At 46.8% G+C, this 24,188-nt stretch overlaps 1 protein-coding gene across 1 annotated transcript; it reads right to left on the bottom strand.

The window, feature by feature from the left end:
- Positions 1–6,148: 6,148 nt before the first annotated feature.
- On the bottom strand, positions 6,149–13,420 carry LOC129043505 (putative protein CRIPAK). Its single transcript, XM_054500183.1, has 4 exons — positions 13,253–13,420; positions 8,972–10,770; positions 6,568–6,645; positions 6,149–6,436 (listed from the first exon to the last, which is right to left on the bottom strand). The coding sequence occupies exons 2-4, from the start codon at positions 10,322–10,324 to the stop codon at positions 6,149–6,151; spliced, it is 1,719 nt and encodes a 572-aa protein (XP_054356158.1). The 5' UTR covers positions 10,325–10,770; positions 13,253–13,420.
- Between the last annotated feature and the right edge of the window lie 10,768 nt (positions 13,421–24,188).

Genomic DNA, 24,188 nt, shown 5'->3' with positions numbered 1-24,188 from the left:
TGGGGAGTCTGCCAAAGTCGTGTGTTTCTTCCGCGAGTTATAGGGATGGAGGGTTTCGTTCTCGAGCTCACTTCATAAAATCGTCCGGCCTTTCTCTTGCTGGGGAACCAGGGTCCGATCAGGAATTAAGAGTCATTGGGGCAACCTCTCCCTTTGTTCTCAGCAGTTTCCTCTTTAAAATAAAGTTCCCAGGGCCTGAGGCAGGCTGGAGGGAACCCTGGAAGGAAGGAAGCATCCCCCCAGTGTCCCTGCCTTCGCGGGTGCCACAGGCACCTACTGTCACAGGTGCCACAGATATCCTACTGTTTTGAATGCCCTGCCTCTGTGCAGTCAGGCTAACCCCACACTCGAATGCTTACACTGCTATTACAGACAAGCACACGAGATCAGCGAAGGGACCCCTGTGGACTCAGCCCAGGGATGTGACAGGTGACAGCCCCTGCTGTGGCTCTGTGCTTGTCCCCAAGAATGGCCACAGGTCTTGTGTGACCAATAAGGCTGAATTGCCGGGGGCTGGGTCCACTTTGCCCGATAACATTCTCTGAAATCCTCCCCTCACAAGGAATTGGCTCATGTCCCGTTGTTTGGAAGTCCTGTCTTCTGTCCCAGGTGAGCTCAGGCAGACAGGAGTTGGGAGGGACAGGTAGCATAGCCTTGTGCTCAATAGTGATCTGTGCAAATGTGAAGTTAGATGTAGCCGAGGCTCTGGGCTCCGGACATTTCCGGGCTCTCCTCTTCTGGCCTCAGTCTGTGTTCACCCCTAAACATCAGAGCCAAGTAGACCCTGTGCTTGTGGTGGCCGTGTTGGTCTGATCTGCTTCCTCCCATCTGGGACCTCTTTCCCCCAAATCTCCTGCTGATTTTTTCCGGCTGTCCTTCACCCAGCGAAGCCTGCCCAACTTCCCTTCCTAATATTTCAGTCACCATCCTGCCTTTTTTCCCTTCGACGGCACTCACCTGGAAATCCGCGGTGACCACAGCTCCTGCTGTGACCCATCTCCCATGGGGCTGGGGGCAGACTGTGCAGGTGGGCGGTGCTGCCTCTTCCTACCTGGGCTGCTCACCACTCCGTCTCCAGCCCCCACAGCACTGTCTGAAGATGAGGCTCCATACGTGTGGAATGCGGGTATGAGCATGGTTCAGGGGATCACAGGGCTCAGCATGTGACTCCAGTCAGTCCAAGGGGTACTGATGTAGCTCAAACCAGTTCCTTCGGAGTTCTTCCTGGGAAGCGGAGGGGAAGAAAGCTTCCTCTCCCCTTTAGGTCACGATCTGTAAGGACAGAGACTTTGGCTGCCTGCAGCCGTCTCTCCCTCCAGATGAAGAAGCCCACTTGTGGCCCAAGGGCCCAGTGGCAGCGGAAGGAGAGGAGCGGCACTGAGGGGTGGAGACTTGGAAGGAGGAAGAGACAGCCCCTGAATCCAGCTGTTGTGAAAGCTGCCCTTAGAAGTACAAGGTCCCTAAGTCAATCAATTTGCCTCTTGGCTGGGGATTCCAATACTTGCAACTCTTTGTGTTGTGGGTATCATGGTGTGCCCAGCCTTGGGCTACCACTCGAGAGCAGGCAGGGTCCCATCCTAAAAAACCATTCATCCCCTACCATGTTGGAGAAGTATGGGGCTTCACACACCAGCACTGCTGCTCAGCCTCACCGCTTTGCTCCTGCAGAAGGGCACTGAGGGTTCCTCAGGCCCCTGGCCTTCTCCCTTTCATCCACAAAGCTTCATGGATGGGACCCAACCTCTCTTAGGAATCCATGCAGCTGTGCAGATTCTCTCCTGCTCACAGTCCTCCCCCGACCTCTCTTTCTTGCTAACTTCACCTTGCTTGGGTATGGTCAGTCACATGCTCACTCAAGAGCTGGAATCAGGATCTGTCCACATTGATGACACAATCTGCTGCTTCTTTGTTTAGGATGCCATGGAACCAGTTGACCCAGTTTTGGCAAATGAGAAGCAGAAGTTGGCCGGATGCTATTTTTAAATATATATTTAAATGCTGAAATAGCTTAAGGACCTCATAAATTGCAACAATCATACCATGAGTGCCCGGTCACCCTTCCCCTGGTCTCCCTCTGTGATAACATCTCACACAAACCCCATGTCATTGAAAGCAGGAGACTGGCACAGCTGCAATACTGGTGACTCAAACAGTCTTGGATTTCATTCATTTTTATATGAGTTTTTTTTTTAAAGTTTGGCATATCTTTCTAATAAAATTGATCACATAAAAATTCAAGCCATCATCCACATAACCAGGATGCAGAACTTCTAGCACCACAAAGAAACTCCGTCCTGCTACCCCACCGGTCCTGTCCTTGCTGAGCCTGACCCCCAGCCACCATTGATGCATTCTCCATCTCTCATCACTTCTAGAGCATTGCATGAATGCAGTTGTACAGATGCCACCATTTGAGACTGGCTTTCGTCATTCAGCGTGATGCCCTGAGACCCGTTCAGGCCAGTGTGCGCATCAGCATTCCATTCCCTTTTGTTGTTGTTATTGTTGTTGTTGTTGTTATTGTTGCTGTTGTTTTTGAGATGGAGTCTCCCTCTGTCACCCAGGCTGGAGTGCAGTGGCACGATCCTGGCTCACTCCAACCTCTGCCTCCCAGGTTCAAGCGATTCTCCTGCCTCAGTCTCCTGAGTAGCTGGGATTAATGTCACGCACTGCCACATCTGACTAATTTTTGTATTTTTAGTAGAGACGGGGTTTCGCCATGTTGACCAGGCTGGTCTTGAACTCTTGACCTCAAGTGATCCACTAGTCTCGGCCTCCCAAAGTGCTGGGATTACAGGCATGAGCCACTGTGCCCGGCCTCTATTCCCTTTGATGGCTGAGTAGCTGCTGTTCATTGCACGGAACTTCCACAGTTTATTTATCCATTTCATTCTTGAAAAACGTGGGTAGTTTTCAGTTTAGAGCAATTACAAATAAAGCTGCTATGAACATTTTAGCACCAGTTTTTATAAGATCATAAGTTTTCTTTTCTCTAAATATCCAGGAGTGTCATTGCCGGGTCATAGGGTAAATATATGTGTAACTGTGTAAGAAACTGACAAATCATGGTGCAGAATGGATGTACCCTTTTACATTCCCACCAGCAATGTGTAAGATTCCAGCTGTTGCATATGCTTTATAGCACTTGGTATTGTCAAGTATTTTTTTCTTTTACCTATTCTGATAGGTGTGTAGTATTACTTCACTTTAGATCTAATTTGCATATTCCTAATGTTTAAGGATGGTAAATAAATTTCATGTGCTTCTTTGCCACCCAATTCTCTAAAGAAAGAGGCACCCATGAATCTTTAGTGAAGTGTTTGTTCAAATCTTTTGCCAATTTGCTAATTGGATGGTTTGATTTCTTATTGTTGTGTTCAGAGTTCTTTACAGCTTTTAGATACAGGTCCTATCAGATGTGTGGCTTGAAAATATTTCTCCAGTATGTGTCTTATGTTTTCATTATCTTAACAAGATCTTTCACAGGGCAGACATTTTTAATTTTAATATAAAGTCCAATTTATCAATATTATTTTTATGGACTGTGTCTTGGTATCATATCTAATAATTATTTGTCTAGCAATAAGTCAAGGTTTTTTCTGACATTTTCTTCTAAAAGTGTTACAGTTTTACATTTTGCATTTTGATCTTTGATCCATTTTGAGTTCACTTTTGTATAAATAATACACAAGGTGTTCTTTAGGTACTAGCTGCTCTTCAGGAAGATTCGCCTCCCTGGTATATTAGAGAATTGCTACAAGACGCTACAAGGTGGGCCTGTGCCGCTTCTCCGTTCTCTCCCAGCTCTGGATGTTGCTGTGATTATGTGATATCAGGAGCAGTGGCAGCTCTTTTAGGATCAGGAAGTAAAATGTTTCAGAATGAGGAACAACATGACAAGAACATTGGAGTAAAGAAGAGCCACAAAACCAAGCTTGAGACCCAATACCTCTAGGCCTCCTGTTAGGTCAATAAGTGTCCATATTATTTAAGACAATGTTAGGGTTTTCTCTCACTTGAGTGTTGTGCATAGCAACAGAGGCCCCATCCTAGCCAATGAGGTGCTTGGTATACAGGGATTCATCATGATAGGGTTTGAATCTGTGTCCCCACCCGAATCTCATCTTCAATTTTAATTCCCAGTGCTGGAGGTGGGACCTGAAGATGACTGGATCCTGGGGGCAGTTTCTAATGGTTTAGTACCATTCCCCTCATGCTGTTCTGGTGAGTGAGTTCTCATGAGATCTGGTTGTTTAAATGTGTGTTGTCCCTCCTTCCCCTCTCTTCCTCCTGCTCTCCCCATGTCTATGTGCCTGCTTCCCCTTCCTCTTCCACCATAAGTGAAAGCTCCCGGAGGCCTCCCTAGCCACTCACGGAGGAACCATGCAGCCTGTGGAACCATGAGCCAGTGAAACCTCTTTTCTTTATCAATGACACAGCCTCAGTTATTTCTTTACAGCAATGTGAGAAAAGACTAATACAGGTCACGACCTTTCAGTCCCAGAGTCCACATTCATGAGCCCAACAGGGAATGGAGGAAACTTCTCTCATGCATTCTCAGCAGAACCCAGCAGAAGGCAGGAGTCGGTCCCAACCGTGAAGAAAGAAGCAAATATCCACAGCTCACAGGGGCCTCACAGCTGGCCAACTTCCCTGTAGAAAGTAAAAAGTTCCTCTTCAAAGTTTCCCTCCTTGATAAAGAATAAACCATAAATGTTAGAAATAATAGTTTCTTTTAAAGACTAACTTCCTTTAAGCTTCCTTACTTTATGCTAGTAACTCTTCGTTGGGCCCTATCTTATGTACCTGTTAAACATGCTGACAGGCACGTAGTACGTTCCATGTCCTTGTACCTTAACCAAGATATTTGTGCTGGACATGCTCACAGGCATGCTCCAGCTCATGGCCTACGCCCCTTCCTTATTTGGCATAAGCAACTTCCTGTTTTCCTTTGTCTTTCCCTTACTTTTACCTATTTAGAAAAGTTTTAAACTGTTAGCCAATCGGGTTTTAGTTTAAATTGTGTGGTCCGGCTCCAGCCAATGGAGACAGGACACAGTAGCAGAGACAAAGTGTGCAAGGAATAAAAATTGCTTCCCTCCTTTTTCAGGTGTGCTCTCACCATTATTCCATCTGTGATTAGCACCCTTTCCGCAGAAAGTAAAGATTGCCTTGCTGAGACAATTCAATTTATATTTGAGTGCTATCTCACTGTGGCACCAGGGAACAAGCATTTACATATAACATTCCCAAACTCAAGGGTCCATCTATGTTTTATCGACTTGTGAGCGCGTGAAATGTATAAGGGTATGTTCAGGGTTAAGCTTGACAGACTGAAATGGCACCAGCGGATTTCTCAGCAGCAAATCTACTGGGAAACCGTGTGGACTTTTCAGAAGAGGCCGCTGCTGGAATCCCCACCACACCTCTCCTTGATCTAATTACAGGAGATGTTCAAGGGATCTAATTCGAGCTTTCTTTGTAAATCAGGCTGCAGCTCCAGAGATGCTGATCTGAGTGTGCTGCGTGGTTAATTGCGGCTAACAGGAGGAGGGTGGACATATGCCAATATTTATGCAAATAGCAGAGCTGCTCGAGGACTGTGCCCTGGGGGACTTCAGCTCAGCATGGCCAACATCCAAAGACTTCAGGCCCTGCTTTCACAGGGCAATTTGGATTGCTCTGCAGATTGGATGGAAATAAATTTTGCATATCAATGCTAATGGTGTCAAGGGTCCATAATCAGCCCTCATGCTCCTAATTTTAGACCCAGCAGCGCGTCTGTGTGAAGGAGCAGGTTGGGAGTGCCGGTGGAACTCATCCTGCTGGGAGGCTAATAGCTCAGCTGTTCACCTTTCTTGGCATCAGGAGAGCTTTGTACAGGCATTGAAATGTGAGAACATCAAATCCTTAAGATGCAGTCTAACACATCCCCTGAAAGCCTAGAGTTTGCAGATTCTGCAAAGCAACTGGCCTCAGTCTGGAGCCCTGGAAGCATCAGTTGATGTATTGTGAGGATCACTCTCAAGAGATGGGGAAGAAAGATAGGGTGTCAGCGGTAGGGTAAGATAGGGTGTTGGGGGTGGGGTAAGATAGGGTGTCAGGGGTGGGGTAAGATAGGGTGTCAGGGGTGGGGTAAGATAGGGTATCAGGGGTGGGGTAAGATAGGGTATCGGGGGTGGGGGTAAGGTAGGGTAGCGGGGGTGGGGTAAGATAGCATGTGGGGAGTGGTGGGGGTAAGGGATAGAGCGGCTTCACTCTGGGGAATGCTCACAGCCACAGTAGTGTGAGTGCACCAGCCAGGAACGGGGCCGGCACCTGCAGCATCCACTGAGTCCTTGCCTTGTACTGTTCCAGTCCACTTGCCCCTCACGTTAAATCCTCTGTCCAGACACAGCTTCCCTGGGACCCTTGCCAGGCACAGCGCCAGGGAGGGCTGTTCAGATGAAGTGCAGCCCCCATGCCGCAGCCCACCCTAGGCAGCCGGCTGCTACACGCCTGCCTCCTCCACCCTCCAGGCTGCATCCCCTGCCCCCAGCTGGCACTCTTCCTGGGCTGGTGGCTCACCTGGTGGTTGCTGACTCTTGTCCCTGAGGGTTCTGAGCCTCTTGGCTCCGAGTCTTTGTCAGGCTGCAGGTGCAGCACCTGCCCATGGAGAGTAATGTGGGGTACGGGGCAACCAAGGGCTCCAGTGGCTCATTTGAGTGCCTGCACTTTTCTCTCTGCCTCCACTAGGCTCTGGGGCTACTACAAGATGAACAGAGCCCAATCTTCTCCTTATCAGTGTTGGCTGGAACACAGTAGTTCTGGAAATGTCTCCCGTCTCCTGCATCTTGGTGGATTCCCTGAAAGCAGAAGTTGAAAGGGAAGCTATTAGCAGGGTGTTAAGAAATGACAATGAGTCAAGAAAGACAATAAAATATGAGCCTTTCTTTAAATGAGTGAAACAGGGCTGTGAGGAACTGAATTGTCAAACCCTTCCTGGGGAGCACTAGATGCCCACACTCCTGGGGAGCAGTAGATTCCCTCACTCCTGGGGAGCACTGGAAGCCCTTAGTCCTGGGGAGCCCTGGAAGCCCTCACTCCTGGGGAGCACTAGAAGCCCTCCTGGGGAACACTGAATGCCTTCACTCCTGGGGAACACTGGAAGCCCTCACTCCTGGGAAGCACTGGAAGCCCTCACTCCTGGGGAGCATGGAAGCCCTCACTCCTGGGGAGCATCGAAGCCCTCCTGGGGAGCACTGGATGCCTTCATTCCTGGGGAGCACTGGAAACCCTCACTCGTGGGGAGCACTGGAAGCCCTCACTGCTCGGGAGGACTGGAAGCCCTCAGTCCTGGGGAGCACTGAAAGCCCTCAGTCCTGGGGAGCACTGAAAGCCCTCAGTCCTGGGGAGCACTGGAAGCCCTCAGTCCTAGGGAGACTTGCCAGGGCCCTGCTGAGTCCTTCCCAGCACCTGGGGATCCCACGTTCTCACTTCTGCAGGAAGATGCTGGCATGGCCCCCTGAGTGTCCATGTCTTCTGGGGGAGACAGATGTCTCACGAGATGGGGAAGGGACATTGTGTGGTTGGGAAGGGGCCGCACATCTTAATCATGCCCAGGAACCACCAGGTTCCACCTGGCACCACCAGGTTCCACAGGACAGCAGAAAGGGGCAGCAAGATCCTCTCCCTCTGATTTTCTCTCTCTCTTAGTCTCTCTCTCTCACCCCTCTGTCTCTCTCTCTCTCTCTCTCTCTCCAGCTGTCACCATGGCAACAAGAGCACACACTTCCCTTTCTCTTCTTCACAGTGTTAGAGCACTTGTGTGGGAGCAGCTGAACTTCATTTGACCACTGATCCCTGAGACCACCTTTATTATAACCATGGGAAAGAGGTCAGAGGATCGGAAGGGGGAAAGCCACCATCTGCAGACAACTCTCTAGGATCCCGGCCCGAGGCCACGTGCTGGGGACCCCTGATGTTCTTGGAGCCACACCAAGAAACAAGATTCTAGGAAAGGCCTTTACTGCAACCCTCAGCCCCCATGATGGGTGGATATGCCCCTCTCCTTGTGGTTGAGGACCCTCAAGGTGCCCAAGGGAGCCTGCCAGGGTCCAGAGCATGCCAGGGAACTTGCTTGGAGGAGGCAGGTGGGTTCACCTGCTTCTTGGTCATGGTTTATTCCAGCTCAGAGGGGGCTATTAGCCTTTGGCAGCCTTGCCTAACAGTACCCAACAGGAAAGGAAAGGGCACCATCTCCTTCTCTTGGCATCTCATGAGGGAGACAGAGAGGGAGAGAAAGGTAGAAGAAAGGAGGAAGGGAGGAAGGAAGGTTAGGAAGGAAGGAAGCAAGCAGAGTAGGGGGAGGGAGAAGGAAAGGAGGGAGAGAGAGGAGGAAAGGACGGAGAGAGGGAGGAGGAAAGGAGGAAGGGAGGAGGGTGGAGGGAGTAGGACTGTCCTTTGGACTTCCCATCCTTCAGCATCTCACTCTGGCATTCTGGAAGTTCAGCTTATAGATGAGAACTTTCTCCATGAGAAAAAATTCTATAGAAACCACTGTTAAATAAGGGAAACAGGGAGAATTTATAACATGTGCCCAGGAAAATAAAGCAAATTCTCTATTCTTTAACAAGCATACCTGGGTCTGCTGTGTGCCTGGCAGGTGCAGACTCTAGTGGTGAACGGCGGCCAAGGAGCTGCGTCCCCCACCTCCATGTTGCGTAAATGCAAACAGAAGACACACACTTGAAACGTTCAGTGTATCTTAAATTAATTAGGAATCTCATAAAATGATGCAAAGGGCCATAGGTTCTTCATAATGTTTTTTACTTATTCAATAGTTTGCTATTAAACACCAAGATCAGTCATAGATTCGTCTCAAATCATCATGAAACGCAGATAAAACTGTATTCTTTCCCTGTTTGCTTTAAGTCCCGTCCCAGCCTGGTTACACATCCAAGAGAAATGAATTTGACTCCAAACGCCTTACAGTGTAAAATAAATATTCATTGACAGCTTTCCTCGGGGCCTGTGAAGTCCCATTATGTACCACACAGCAAAAGTGTCCCCCAGTTCCCACATTAATCTTCCCATGGTCCTGAACAATGTGGGCAGCTGTCCCAAAAGCCCCTGACACACACACACACGCACACACACACAGTTCACACACGCGCACACACACACACAGAGTCCACACACGCACACACGCACATACACATGCACACATGCGTGCACACACACAGTCCACACACACGCACACAGTCCACACACGTGCACACAGTCCACACATGCACACACACAGTCCACACACGCACACATGCACACACAGTCCACACACACGTGCACGTGCACACACACAGTCCACAGACGCACACACAGTCCACACACGCACAGACACACACATGCACACACACAGTCCACACACACAGTCCACACACATGCACACACAGTCCACACACGCACACACACATGCGCACACACACAGTCCACACACACATGCACACAGTCCACACACGCAGACACACACATGCACACACACACAGTTCACACACGCACACACACACAGTCCACACATGCACAATCTACACACGCACAGACACACACATGCACACACGCATGCACACACACAGTCCACACACACACGCACACAGTCCACACACATACACACACAGTCCACACACGCACACACAGTCCACACATGCGCACACACAGTCCACACACGCACACACAGTCCACACATGCACAGACACACACATGCACACACACAGTCCACACACGCACAGACACACACATGCACAGACACATGCACACACACAGTCCACACATGCACAGATACACACATGCACACACACATGCACAGTCCACACACACGTGCACACACACACAGTCTGCACACAAGCACACAGTCCACACACATACACACACGCACACACACAGTCCACAAACGCACACACAGTCCACACACACGCACACACACACACAGTCCACACACGCACACACACAGTCCACACACACACACACATGCACACACACACACAGTCCACACACAGTCCACACATGCACACACGCACACAGTCCACACACGTGCACACACACACACACACAGAGCCCACACATGCACACATGTGCACACACAGTCCACACACGCACACAAATGCACACACAGTCCACACACGCACACACACATGCACACATGCATGTGCACACACAGTCCACACACACATACACACAGTCCACACACACACACAGTCCACACAGACACACATGCACACACACACACAGTCCACACACATGCACACAGTCCACACACGCACACACAGTCCACACACTCACAGACACACATGCACACACATGCACGTGCACACACATACACAGTCCTCTAAATAACAACCCATCCCTCAATTGCTTCTCTCCTCTTTCTTCCTGCACTTTCTGGCTGACGCCATGAACCCTTAAAGCACAGCCAGCCCCTGCCCTCATGGGGATACATCCTCACTCTGATTCCTGGGGTCTCCTGGGGAAGAAGGAGAAGGCAGGAGACAGGCAGAGCACACCTGGGCTGTCACACCTGGAAGGGACTCGTGTTCCAGGGCAGGATGGGCTTCCAGGATGCACCCCCAGAAGGCTGCCTTTTCCTCCTGAGGCTGGGTCATCCCTTGGCTGGGGCAGAAGATCACAGTGTGGCAGCCCTCCCTGTGTCCTGGGTGCCAAGTCTGACCCTTTCCCAATGCACGGCAGCCTCACCAACAAAGAGCCTCTTCTGGGTGAGCAGGAGGGCCAGGGAGAATTCTGGAGAAGAAAACCAAAGAAGACGTAGTTTATTACAACCAAGGAGGGATTGTGAAACAACATTTGCAAAATGATGACAGCAAGAGAAAGGCGACAGAGTTGAGTCCATCTTGCTTCTGACCTACAAGCTGTCTTTGGTCCTTCCTCGGTGTAGGTCAAGCTAACTTTGGCAGGAATTTAGTTTAGTTTCACCTTAAAGCAAAGATGATAACAGCCCTTCTCAACACTAAATTGCTTTTGTAAAACTGATGAAAGGCCACAAGGTTGGGATGATGATAAGGGTGTGAATTCTGATAAGCTGGGCGTAGTGTCTATAATCCCTTACTGCTCAGGGGCCATGTGGACAGAAGCCACAAGATTCATGACTCTCCCCACTGCTCCATTACATAACTTCTCCCTTTTAGAACCTAAGACTGTTTTTTTCCAGAGTTGTTTTTCAGACTTGACTCTACCTAGACTCATGACTCAGCTGATCCTGTGGTCCCACCCAAGGGTGGACTCAGCACATGAAGACTGTTTTTCTCACCCCATTGTTTCATCTCTAATCAATCAGCAGCACTCCTTCCCTAGCCCCCTGCCCACAAAATTGTTCATAGAACCCAAACCTGTGAGCCTACAGGGAGACTGATTTGGGTGATAACGCCAGTTCTCCCACGTGGGCTGGCCTGGCATCAATTACACTGTCTCTCCTGCAATGCCACCTTCTTGGTTGATTGACTTTTCCTGTGCAGCAGGCAGGAAGTACCTGCTGGGCCATAACAATTGTGCTGCTGCAGGGCCCATGCCCAAGTCATTTACTAAAGCTGTAAAGACTCAGAACAAGTCCACTCAAGCCTCTCAGCTCCCTCCAGGTGCTCTTCACCGCCTTCTTCTGGTGCATAATGTTAGGATTGTGAGATTCATCCTACACATCCGTTTATTAGGGAAGAGAGAGCAGGGAGGAGCCTGCATATTATTTTATCAGTCAGCATGTTACTTTATTTTATCAACAACCAGGCACAAGATCTACCCTTTATAGTGTGTCTGGAGAAAACAAAATATAAATTCAATGGGTGTTGTCTTGAATCCTAGAGGTTTAGTTCAACCTACATGAAGGTAGGTGCCTCACTTGAACTGGGGGCAGGGAGGACCCTGGAGGACGGGGTTGTCCGGGCAGCCGTGTGGATAGTGAGGGACTCTCCTCTCTAGGGCAAGAGGTTTGTGTACAAATTCTTTCCATCTGGATACCTCTGGCCTTTATCAGTGTCTCCTTCATTCAACAAAAGACTCCTGTAGATGCTGGAGATGAAGTGGAAAGAACAGACCTAGTCTTGATGTGTGGACTTCACACACCACTGTAGGCATCAACTAAGCGGGTGTATGCCAGCACTTTCTCACACTGGGGAGGCCCCACCTTGAAATCACTGTGATGTGCTTTACACACATTTGATCATCTGATCTTACAGGTAATAGCTTGGGGAGTGTGGCTCACATGCGGTGGCAGGACGCACAGTTGTAGTGGGCGGAGCACACAGATGAGGCTGTCGGTTATTAGGTAAGAAAACCAGGACAGCAGAACCAAGGGCCCTGGATCCAGCTGGACTCTGTTTATGACCTCGTCCCTGCAGGGTGCCATCCTGGCAGGTGTGGGAGATGCTCAGGGACACAGGGAGAGCCAGGACCCTCTGTGTCCTGAAGGAACATCACTGGTGAGAGAGACATGAGAACAACTGCACTGACAAGCAGAAAGTAAACGCCAAATGCGAGTCCACGGCACCTGGGAGATGCTGTCGACTCCCAAGTCACAGACTCTCAACCTTCTTCCAATTTCAGTCCCAGCAGTGGAGGACAGTGCCGGGAGCACTGCAGGAGGCTAAGGGCGTTGCTGACAGCCAGGCAATAGCTGTTGGCCCGCCTACCCACAAGAACCCCTGAGCACCAGGGTGGTCTGCAACTTTGGAGTCACAGATGATTGAGGCTCAACATAAATGGGTAAGCATGGCCAAGCCCAGCCTGTAGGGACATGACACCTACGTGTACCACATTTTGGAGCTGATCCCAGTCTCCAGCAAAGAGCAAATCAAAATATCCCCAATTACGTTGTGGACATTGGTGATGATACAATGCCAGTTGGGATATAATGAAGGCTGTGGGCTCCCTGCCAACATCTGCTCAAAAGTGAACACTCATTTCTACTTACAGAAAAGCAAGAACCCTTTAAGTTAAAGGGTAAATTAGCTTGCTCTATTGGAAGCACTGCCTCCTTGCTCAATGAGCTGATGAGAAGTGTTTCCGCCCACCCCACCCCCTCCCAACAGGTGCAGTCAGTGCTGGAATCTCTTTAGCATCACAAAACCAGTAATGAGCCAGCCCCTCCTCCCACTGCACCCTGCAGAGCTAATCCACAGCGCTGTCAACAGGAGGGGCACACTCCAATGGGCCCAGCAGGGAACAGAGGAAGCGCTGACTGGGACCAATGACAATATTTTTCAATTACGCATACCTTGTGCTTGGGTAACTCAGTCTAAGAGACCCCAGAGGGGTGCCTTGTGCTGTCTGGGTGCCTGGTCCTCCTCTCCAGGCCTTGTCTGGTTCTTCTCCCAAACCATCTCCTAGTCTGATTCTTCAAAGCAGCACTTTACTGGTCAGTAGAACTTAAGCAATAGAAATACAATTCAATTTTATTTGTGATGTCATAATGCAAGCCACATACATAATTTTTAAAAATATTTTCCAACAGCCACATTTTAAAAACGCAATAAGCAGCAGGTGATATTAATTTCAATAACATTTTATTTAACTCAATAGATCCAAAATATCATTATTCCAATATATCATCAATATAAAAATTAGTAATAAAATAGTTTACTTTTTTTTATACTAAGTCTTGGGAATCCAGGGTGCATTTCAAACTTATAGCAAATTGCAGTTTCAACTTGCCCCATTGCAAGGGCTCAGTAGCCTCACAGGTCTAAGAATTGCTCTCCACAGTCATCTGCTCAAGACTTTGCAATGACGCATTCTTGCTTCTTTGGTGGAGAAGACAGTGGGTTGTGGAGTCACACCATGTGGACCAAATCCCTCCCCACCTAACAAATGGGGGGCCTGGAGAGAGTTATTTCACATTCCTAGGTTGGGTTTCCTCACTCATAAAAAGAATATGATACTGTCAGGCCTCTGAGCCCAAGCTAAGCCATCATAACCCCTGTGACCTGCACGAATACATCCAGATGGCCTGGAGCAACTGAACCACAAAAGATGACATTCTACCATTATGATTTGTTCCTGCCCCACCCCTCTCTCCCTTTGCTGACTCCTTTTTCGGACTCAGCCCGCCTGCACCCAGGTGATTAAAAAGTTTTACTGCTCACACAAAGCCTGTTTGGTGGTCTCTTCACATGGATGCACGTGACAAATACTAGTTCTTCCTTCATGGAGCTGACGTGTCATGGAGCTGACGTGTCATGGAGCTTACCTCATGGGAAATCCTCAAATGAGTGCTCCCAAAGCCCACGGGGCAAGACAAGGACATGGTTTTCCCACATTCTTGGTTTGTGGACATGACAGGAAGTCCCCTGAGGCCAGGGACTCCAGAACTCATCAGTCCTCCTGTGCCCTGACCACCCTCACATTCCTCTGCTCTTCCCCAACCCCAATCATCCTTTCCACCTGCTGGTCTCATTCTCTACCAACGTCATCATTTCCATGTCTGCCCTCACCCCGCTCCCTGACCTTTCTCTCCTCCTATTCCACCCCCACAATTTATCTTGCTGTCTTCTCATGAAGGAATTCATGTGACATCGTGCCGACAAGGTCTTGAAGCATGCTGACAGAACCCTACATCTCACCTCTGTCTGCTGCCTCATTCTCCATGTGTTCCAGACCACAGGGTCTTGGGTTCCATGGCGTGGAAACTAACGCAGGGCCAAGCAGCTTTCCCAGACAAGGCTTTTATTTGGAGACTTGTGCTTGAATGCAAGGGAGACAGTGGAGGTGCGAGAATACTCCAGCTGGTTCCCCAAAAAGAGCCAGTGGGGATTTTTTTTTAATTAGGCATACCCTACATCAGGAGTAGGGTATGCAGCTGGGCTGGGCAGTGTCCCTGAGGGGTAGGGCATGTGGGTCAGCATATCTGGTCGTTGTGGTTTTCTCGAGTCACGGGCCGCTTGGCCATCTGTCTGGCAGCAACAAGGCTGTGAATCAATCATGCTGCATTTCTTCCCCAGGTGGGGCACTACGCAACCTTGGTTCGAAGTTTGGATTTCCTCAGGCCAGTTTCTGGAATCTATTCAGTAAAAGGTATGGCTAAGCATTATTAGAGCACAGAAGAACTACTGTTTTCTTTGTGCAACTAAAAACTTGGGGTCACTGGTAGAGTGTAAGTGAGGTGCTTGTGTGGGTTTTGTGAAGAGAAAAAAAAAGAAAAAAATATATTTGAAGGAGCAGTCACACCCCCTCCTTCTATCTATCTCATATGTCTTTTAAACACAGGCACCTGTCCCTCCCAGGGGCTCAAAGGACTCTGGAGGATCCCACATCATTAATTACTGAGTCTGAATGAATGATGTACACAGGGCATGGCATGGTGGTGCCTATAACATTTACTGTTTAGGCACGAGCTCCTGGAGATAACATCTGGACCCAACATTTTAGTCACCATTAGAACCCACATGGCTGTGTCATTGGAGACAAAAATAGCAAACGCCTGTTAGTGCAATTCTGCAGGACAGTCCTGGCACTGGCTGCCAGAGTTAATGCAGATCCCTGCAGGTCAAGGGCATGCCAGCTGCAAGTTCAGGGGTCCTCAGGCCATCCACACTTCTAACCAACTGGCTAAAACTGGAGGCTTCCCATGACCTTCTAAGGTGTGATAATTCCCTGGAATTACTCACAGAACTCAGATAAGTACTGTGCTTATGGTTACAGCTTAACATGAAAGAATACAAGCCAGGACCAGCTGGATGAAAAGGTGCATGGGGTGAGGACTGAGAAGGTCCCAGGCATGGGGCTTTTGTGTCCTCTCCCTATGGAATCAGGATGTGGCCCCTCCCAGCCCATTGATGAGTTCAACAACCAGGAAGCTCCCCTGAGCCTCAATGTTCAGAGTTTGTCTTGGGGCTCCATTACACAAGTGTGATTAGCTGAATCATTAATTAATCATTAACTGAGCTCAATCCAGCCATGACTAATTGAACTCAATCATCAGCTCCTCTCTCTTTTTTGAAAGCCAGGGTGAGATACCTTGGCTTGAAGCTCCAACCCTATCATCATATGCTGGCCTTTCCACCATTGCTAGTCCCCATCCCAAGACCATCTGAGCCACTCAGTTGTCCCAGGGTCCAACCATAAATAACAAAGGTGTTGAAACTGCAGTAGGTTTCTTGCCCAATGTGCAGCAAGTCAATACACAGAGACTCCAGGTTGTAGTGGAGAAAGAGGCTGAATCATAAGGCAGCCAGAGGAGGAGACAAGAGGAAACCTCAAATCCACCTCCCTAAGGAGTTTGGGGCTAGGGATTTTAAGGGTTGGACAAGTACTGGGCTAAGGTTTGGCTGGGCCCAGTGGCTCCCACCTGTAATCCCAGTATTTTGCAAGGGTGAGGAGGGCGGATCGCTTGAGCCTAGGAGTTTGAGACCAGGCTGGGCAACATGGCAAAACCTGGTCTCTACAACAAATATGAAAAAGTAGCCTGATGTGGTGGTGCAAACCTGTAGTCCCAGCTACTTGAGAAGCTGAAGCAGGAGAATCGCTTGAGCCCAGGGGATGAAAGTTGCAGTGAGCTGAGATTGCATCACTGCATTCTGGCCTGGGTGACAAGACTAAAACCCTGTCCAAAAAAAGAATAATAATAAAATACTGGGCCAAGGTTGGAGATGGCTGATGGGTCAAAGAGTGCAGGGTGAAGTCGTGGAAGGTGGTGAGTGAACTGCAGTGTCCTGCTGATTTGTTTTCTCTGTGGAGGTCTTCAAATTGCCTGGCATCAGCAGTTCTGCCGGAACTCAGGATCTGGAAAACATCTTCAGCAATTCATCTAAGGTCAGAAATCCTATCTACAGGAACAACGGAGCTGCAAATCAATTCTGAAACAAAAGCCTTAGGATTCTAAGGTCAGGAGCCCTGTCTATAGAAACAGTGGGATGGAAAAGGCCAGGACCCAGTGCCACGGGACTTTTGGTTAGTAAACAGCTACAAGGGAGTGGGCCAAGGTGCAGCATAATTAATGCTTAATTATTTCTGTCTAGAACCCAGAATGCAATTCTCTTTAACCTGTGAGGAGAGTTTCAGTGTCTACGTCCAACAGGAGACCCAAAGGGTTTAGAAACTCCCTCCCAGAACTGGGGATAAGGACCGGACACATTATTTATTACATAGGCTTCAAAATGCATAGAAAATTGAGTTTTTGTTCACTCTCACTTCTAGTGTAAACCAAAAATGCAATCCTAAGCCTCCCAGTCAACTGAACAGACCTCCTCTGGGCCAAGGGAAATCTGAAAAACCAAATTCCTGGCCATGACGGGAAGGGAGGTGGACAGTCCTCGTTAATATCCACTTCTTCTGGTGCTTAGGCACAGCTGACCAGGATTAACTTTAAAGTAGACAGCATAAGACTGACAGAGTCTCTGTTACAATAAAATACCAAATTTCAACCTGACTATAGCATCATGTGACAGATAGCAGGCTCCAAAGGAAATCAAAATATTTTACCCCCAAATCTATTTCTTTGGCATTTGAAATGGCCCTGCAAAGCCATCTCTTGTGGGAAATTTGCATATGTAAAGAATCCCTTTCCCTTTCTAGGTCTTCTCCAGGTCCAGGAGAGATGGAACTAAGAGTCTGATACCTTTTAGTGTCTGAGACATTCCCCATCCATTCTCTCTGAAGCCTGCCACTTAGAGGCATCATCTACATAACGAGAATCTTGGCTTCCACAACCTCCCTTATTTTAACTCAAGCATTTCTTTCTACTGACTATCTTAAGTCTTTATACAAAGCTTACTTCTTTCAACCAACTGCTAGTCAGAAAATCTATGAATCCACCTAGGACCTCGAAGTCCCTCCCTCTTCTAGATATCCCTCTTTTCTGGGCCAAATCAAAGTATACCTTGCATGTAGTGATTGATGTCTTTGTCTGTAACTTCCGTCTGCCTAAAATGTATAAAACCAAGTTGTAACCTAACCACCTTGGGTACACATTCCCAGGACCTCTTGAGACTATACCCTGGGCCATGGTCATTCATCGTTGGCTGAGAATAAAACTCTTTAAATGTTTTACAGAGTTTGATGTTCTCACCAACACTAGTAAATCGAAAATTATTAAGTTCTCAGTTCTCTCTAAATTCATGAAATAAAACTTACACACACGTACGCACATTTTAGTGTTTATTATTAACAGTAATATTCCCAAAGTCATTGAGAGAACGTAGTTCCCATAAGTAGCAGAAGATAATGTTGCAACCCTTTATGCAAATAAAAATAAGGAAAAGTTGTAATTCACACATACATGTGTGTGCAACAAAAAAGTCTTGTATAGAAAATTCTAATAATGAATATATTTTCGAGTCTAAAAACATTTCCCCCCCCACATTGTAAATAAACATCTAGCAAATAAACATCACAACTACAGATAAATAAGATTGTGCTCCCATAAATATCTGGTGAGGTTATGAGTCAAATAGTTCTTATTACTACTTCATTTCACTGTGATCACATTACGAGAAAAGCAAAGGAAGAAAGAATTGGCGTAGGACACCCTCAGGGTTCTTTCCTCTCAGAGCGACTGCAGTTTAGAGTCTTATTTTCCTGTTAGGATGGAAAGTTGGATCAAAAATACTCTATAACCTGGAGGCTTTCTGGCAAGTTAGGAAGTTCTAAACTTTATGCCTTTTGATGATTATAATTAACATGTGAAATGTCTTTCAAATTTCCTACTGAATATCCTTTATATTTGTCCTAAGGCTTCAGTCAAATCATTTTCAGTACAAAATACTAGATTTTCCAGCTTCTGTAACACAGCCTCTCTCTGTTTACAACTTTTGCTTTTGAGAGAAAATAAATGTCACTTTCTCAAGGCTCCAGTTTACTTGAGTTCCATTTCAAAGGATGTTTTTCTTGGTGTATAAATATCATTGAAAACAGGAAAATAGGAGGTTTTTTTCCTGAGGTCTCCTGGGGGTATATACACTTACCTGTAATTTTTACAAAATGCAATGTCAAATAATCTCATTGATGTATGGTGTCTTCTCCATGCATGGGATGGTACAGTACAGAACTGGGTAAAATAACAATTATTGTTGTCATATCATAGCCTCTATAATCTTTATGATCAGTGATAGGAATTTTAAAAAACTATTTTTGCTGTTATTGATGTTTTTCTTTGACATTTCTTGTAATATAATTGAAGTGAACAAAGAGAGGAAAACACAAGTGAAAGAGTCTGTTGAATTTACTCGTATCCCTGGTGTAACGGTGGTCAAAAGGGCACAGTGCTTTGGTTAAGGTTGTTGACTATTGACACATCAAGCAGCAATTTTCTTCCATGAATCTGCATAAATACATCGGGGAATATGGTCCTGTTCCAGGAATATTGCTCTTTTTGAAAACCCTATAACTTACAGAAAATTCAGATTAAGCTCCTGGCAAAATTATTGTCTGGAAACATCCTGCAGGGCTGAGCATCTCAAGCCAAGTCAAAGCAGCCACCTAAAAGAAGGAAACCATTGCAAAACCCGGGGTCTTAGGAGGAAGCTCTGGACTTGTGGCTTGCACAGGAGCTGGGTAACGGAAGTATTCCTCTCTTAAGTGATGCAGTCTTTTCTAGAATCACTGACATTTCATGTGCTTGTGCAAGCAGGTCATGCAACCAGGTGACTCCCTGGTATCTCTTCGTGCAGCCAGCACCTGCTTCCCACCAAGTTCCCTTCCACCATCATGGAATCCATAAGCTCATAAGCTTGCTGTCCTTCTCTTCCTTCTTTTTTAAACTTCAAAGGCAGTCCACAGCTTTATAATCACGGAAAGTTTCTTTTCTGAGAATGACTCTGACTATAAAAGAATATTAGTATTCAAGACGCAGAGCCCACGCTTCCTTGTCTGGCAACCCATCTGGCTTTGCTGCTTTGGTGTAAAAAGAAGACCCACCAGCCACTGTGTTTCCTTGCATTTGCTATCAGATTGTGCTCAAAGACTGTCGTCAATGACCTGGAAAACGTCTCATCTCTGACTGTGGAATTTATCAAATTCATGAGAGACAGTCTTGAATTACTGCCTTTCAAGAGATTTTTGTCATGAAATGAAAGTGGAATATAAGATTTTTCTCCACAAAAATTCTCTTGCTTTTTAGTGAGTAAGTTCTTAAAGGTTTGCTTGAACTTCATACATAAACTTCACTTTGGGGAAAAAAAAGAGGAACTTGTTCTGGGAACAATTTGACAGGGAAGAGGTTAAGTCCTGGCCTGGCTCTCCTGCTGAATTTCCTGGCATCAGGTGGGTTGTCTGGTGAATTTTCTGGCATCGGGTGAGTCACCTGGTGAATTTGCTGGCATGAGTGGGTCATCTGGTCAATTTCCTGGCATCAGATGGGTTGCCTGGTGAATTTGCCATCATTGGGTGAGTCGCCTGGTGAATTCGCCAGCATCAGGTAGGTCGCCTGGTGAATTCGACGGCATCGGGTGAGTCGCCTGGTGAATTTGACGGCATCAGGTGAGCTAAGCAATGTGCTCACAGGCCGCACCATTCCAAGCTGGTGTGACTGAGACACCCTCTGTGGAAGAGGCTCATCCTGCCTCAGAAAGTCCAGAGCTGCCTCTAATATGCTTCCTCAGGCAAAAGTCCAGGGACAAATTCTGAACATCTTCTTTAAGAAGGACTCTGGGACTCCTGCTTACAGAGAGATGAAGTCATCTACTTTTCCCTGTTCATGCCACTGAGTACAAGCAGAAGCCTGCACTTACTATATTACAGACAGAAGGAAAGCAGCGAGAAGTCAGGTGACCTGCAGACTTTGGGACCTGGGGAGCAACATGGAGGTGCATTCCCTGTGCTTTCTTTTTGCCTCACGCATCCCAGAAGGGGAACTGGAGAAGCCAGCAACCTGGAAGTGAGAACAGGACAGAAAACAACTCCTCAGCCGGAGCTTGCTCTCTTGCACCAAAGGATCAGGAAAAAGCAGCTGACCAAGACCAGGAACCGCCTCGATCCTTCCCATGCAAGGTCAGATGAGGGGTCCACCCTTCACCCTCACTAGGCTGCTGTGAGGCACCCCAGCCTCCCACTGTTGTGGTGTCAGAGAAGGCTAAGCTGAGAGCAGGGACATTCATCTCCGCGAGATATAGGTAATATCGCCTTCCTCACCCAGGAGTGCTGTCAGGGGAGACCATGGCTGGACTTCCACCACCCTCCCCAGCAGCAGGAGGATGACATTCCCTCCCATCCAGCATTGTGTAGTATCCGTGGAGGACTAGTGGAGAATAAAGAATTTTGCTGTGCCCAGAGATGACCAGGCCACCCCGACGTCCTGTATTGTCTGTGGAGGTCACATGCGGCCAGTAAGGAGGAATGTCTACCTCTCCCAGGCATTGGGGTATCAATGGGCACCCCACTGGGGAGCCAGAATTGCTATCCTCACCTATGCTGTAATAAAGGCCCCCCTGTGTGTATTGATGGAGCTCAAGTGGAAAGATGGATTATACCCTCACCAAACAGTACCAAAGTGTCTTCTCCTTCACCTGCTGGAGGGATGCCAGCTAAAACCAGCCAAAACAGAAGATTCAAATCATACACAGAATCTCATAATACCCCAAATGACCAGATTGCAATAGAAAAATCACTCATATGAAGAAAGCAGAATACTTCAAAGCAAATTAAAACACAAAATCAGTAGATGTTGAAATTGAGATGACAGTGATGTTAGAATTATCTGACAAAGATTTTAAGTCAGCCATCATCATAAATGTGTTTCCATTTATGCAATTGTGGACAGATTTAAGCAAATGAAAAAAAAAAACCAAAAAAAACAAAAAACCCCCAGAAAGTTGCTGCAAATAAATGGCAGATTTATAGAAGAAACAAAAATAAATGTTAGGGCTAAAACATACAGTAACAAAATGAAACACTAAACTACAGAATGGGGGTGCAGAGGGAATAATCAGATGATACTGCACCTGGAAGACTGTTTGCCACTTGAATATAGAACAATAAAACTACCCAATCTAAATAATAGTCAGAAAATAGACCAAACAAATGAACAGAGCTTCAGAGATGTAGAACAATAAAATTACTCAACCTAAATTATAGTCAGAAAATACACACACACACACACACACACACACACACACACACACACAATGAACAGAGCTTCAGGTCCTGTAGGACAATAAGAAAAGTTCTAAAGTTTGTGTCAACAGTCCTGGAACAGAAGAAGGGAGAGGGTGGGTACGGAAAGTACACAAAGAAAGAGTGTCTGAACGCTTCCCAAATATGGCAAAGGACAAAACTATAGATTCAAGAAGGTGAGCAAATCTTAAATAGGATAAATGGAAAGAAATCCACATTAAGACACATTATAGTCAAACTTATGAAAAGCACATATCATAGTAAAAGTATAAAGACTAGAGACAACAAAAATATTTTAAAAGCAGCAAGAGAACCAGACATGGTGGCTCTCCCAGCACTCTGAGAGGCAGAGGCAGGTGGATCATCTGAGGTCAGGAGTTCAAGACCAGCCTGGCCAACATGGTGAAACCCCGTCTCTACTAAAAATACAAAAATTAGCAGATTCTTCATCAGAAGCCATAAGGCCCTAAGGAAATGGTTGGACAGTTTTCAAGTACTGAATGGAAAGAAACATCAACCCAGAATCCTATACCCAGCAAAATATATTCTTCAGGAATGAAGAGAAAATTAGAACGTTCGAAGACAATAGAAAACTAAGAGATATTGCCAATAGATTCCTTCAAAAGAATGGTTAAAGGAAGTTCTCTAGACAAACAGTAAGCAATAAAAGAAGGAATCTTGGGACACTAGGAAAGAAGACAAAAACCTTGGTTTTTCCACAACCCCTTACTGTAACCCAGACATTCTTTTCTGTTGATTCCAGCTCTTTAGATAATAACCAATTGCTAATTAGAAAATCTTTGAATCTGCTATGACCGGGAAGCCTCTGCTTCCAGTTGTCCTGCCTTTCCAGACTGAACCAATGTATATCTTACATATATTGTTTGATGTCTTATTTCTCCCTAAAAAACAGTTTATAAACCAATTTGTAGGCTGACTACCATGGGCACATGTCATCAGGGCCTCCTGAGGCTTGTCACAGGCATGTCCTTAGCTTTGGCAAAAGAAACTCCCAAATTAATTGAGACTAGGCTCAGGTACTTTTGGTTTATAGTTTTCTCAGTAGAGGGTGCTTGGAGAACAGTGCAAGGAGAAACGGGCTGTCCTGCTGCTTCTGGGGCCATAAAGTTGAGAAGTGATATGAGGTGGGTGCTCTGCCCAGCCATGTGCCCAGAGGGGAGTCACCCAGTGACCTCAGAGCCTGGCCTGTCTCTTGCCCTCTGGACATAGACACAGCACTCTCTATTCCTCCAGTCCCACTAATGCATTCACTTCCTTTGCTCACCTGCACTCCACCTGCACTGCAGAGGGTTGCCATTGGCACCTTCCTCCCTCTGAAAACCTGCATGCCTGGTTTCTGCACCCCAAAGTTGCTTCCTGTCTGCCCAACTAGTAACTGAGGGCCAACTCACCTGGGAAAATCAGCAAATGTCTCTACCTCCCAGTGGGTTGCAACTATACCTTCTCCAATGAGGTCTGAACCTCAGACTTGGGGAGGGGTCCCCCTTTCAAGCTTGTCCTTTGAGTACTCTACCTCAGTCCAAAAGTACTACAGAGTTTTATTATATATTATAGTTACTCTTTTCTTTTAAATAAATTTTTAATTTTAGAAAAGCTTTAGATTTACAGAAAAGTTGCAAAGACAGTACAGATTGTTCCAATATACTCTACATCCTATGTCTGCCATTGTTTACATCTTACATTACCAATGTACATTAGTCATAGCTAATGAACCAACATTGATATTATTATAGTTTACTATTAGCTAAACTCTGTATCTTATTAAAATTTCATTAGCTTTTCCCTAATGTTCTTTTTCTGTTCCAGGATCCCATTCAAGATACTACATTAAATTTACTCATGTCTGAAAAAAATGTCTGTGTCCTAACTCCCAGAACCTGTCAAAATGTTAGGTTACATGGCAGAAAGGAACTACAATTTCAGATGAAATTAAGGCTGCTAATGCACTGATCTTAAAATAGGAGGGTTAGAGGAGTAATGTCAGCAAGATGGAAGACTAGGAAGCTTCCAGAAATCCCCCATATAAATGTAGAATAAACATCTAAATACTGGCTAAAATAGCCTTATAGGAGCCCTTGAAATCAGTA

The sequence above is a fragment of the Pongo pygmaeus genome, chromosome 13, assembly GCF_028885625.2.
Source record: "Pongo pygmaeus isolate AG05252 chromosome 13, NHGRI_mPonPyg2-v2.0_pri, whole genome shotgun sequence".
Classification (NCBI taxonomy): domain Eukaryota; kingdom Metazoa; phylum Chordata; class Mammalia; order Primates; family Hominidae; genus Pongo; species Pongo pygmaeus.
This window is presented reverse-complemented; position numbering and strand designations above follow the sequence as displayed.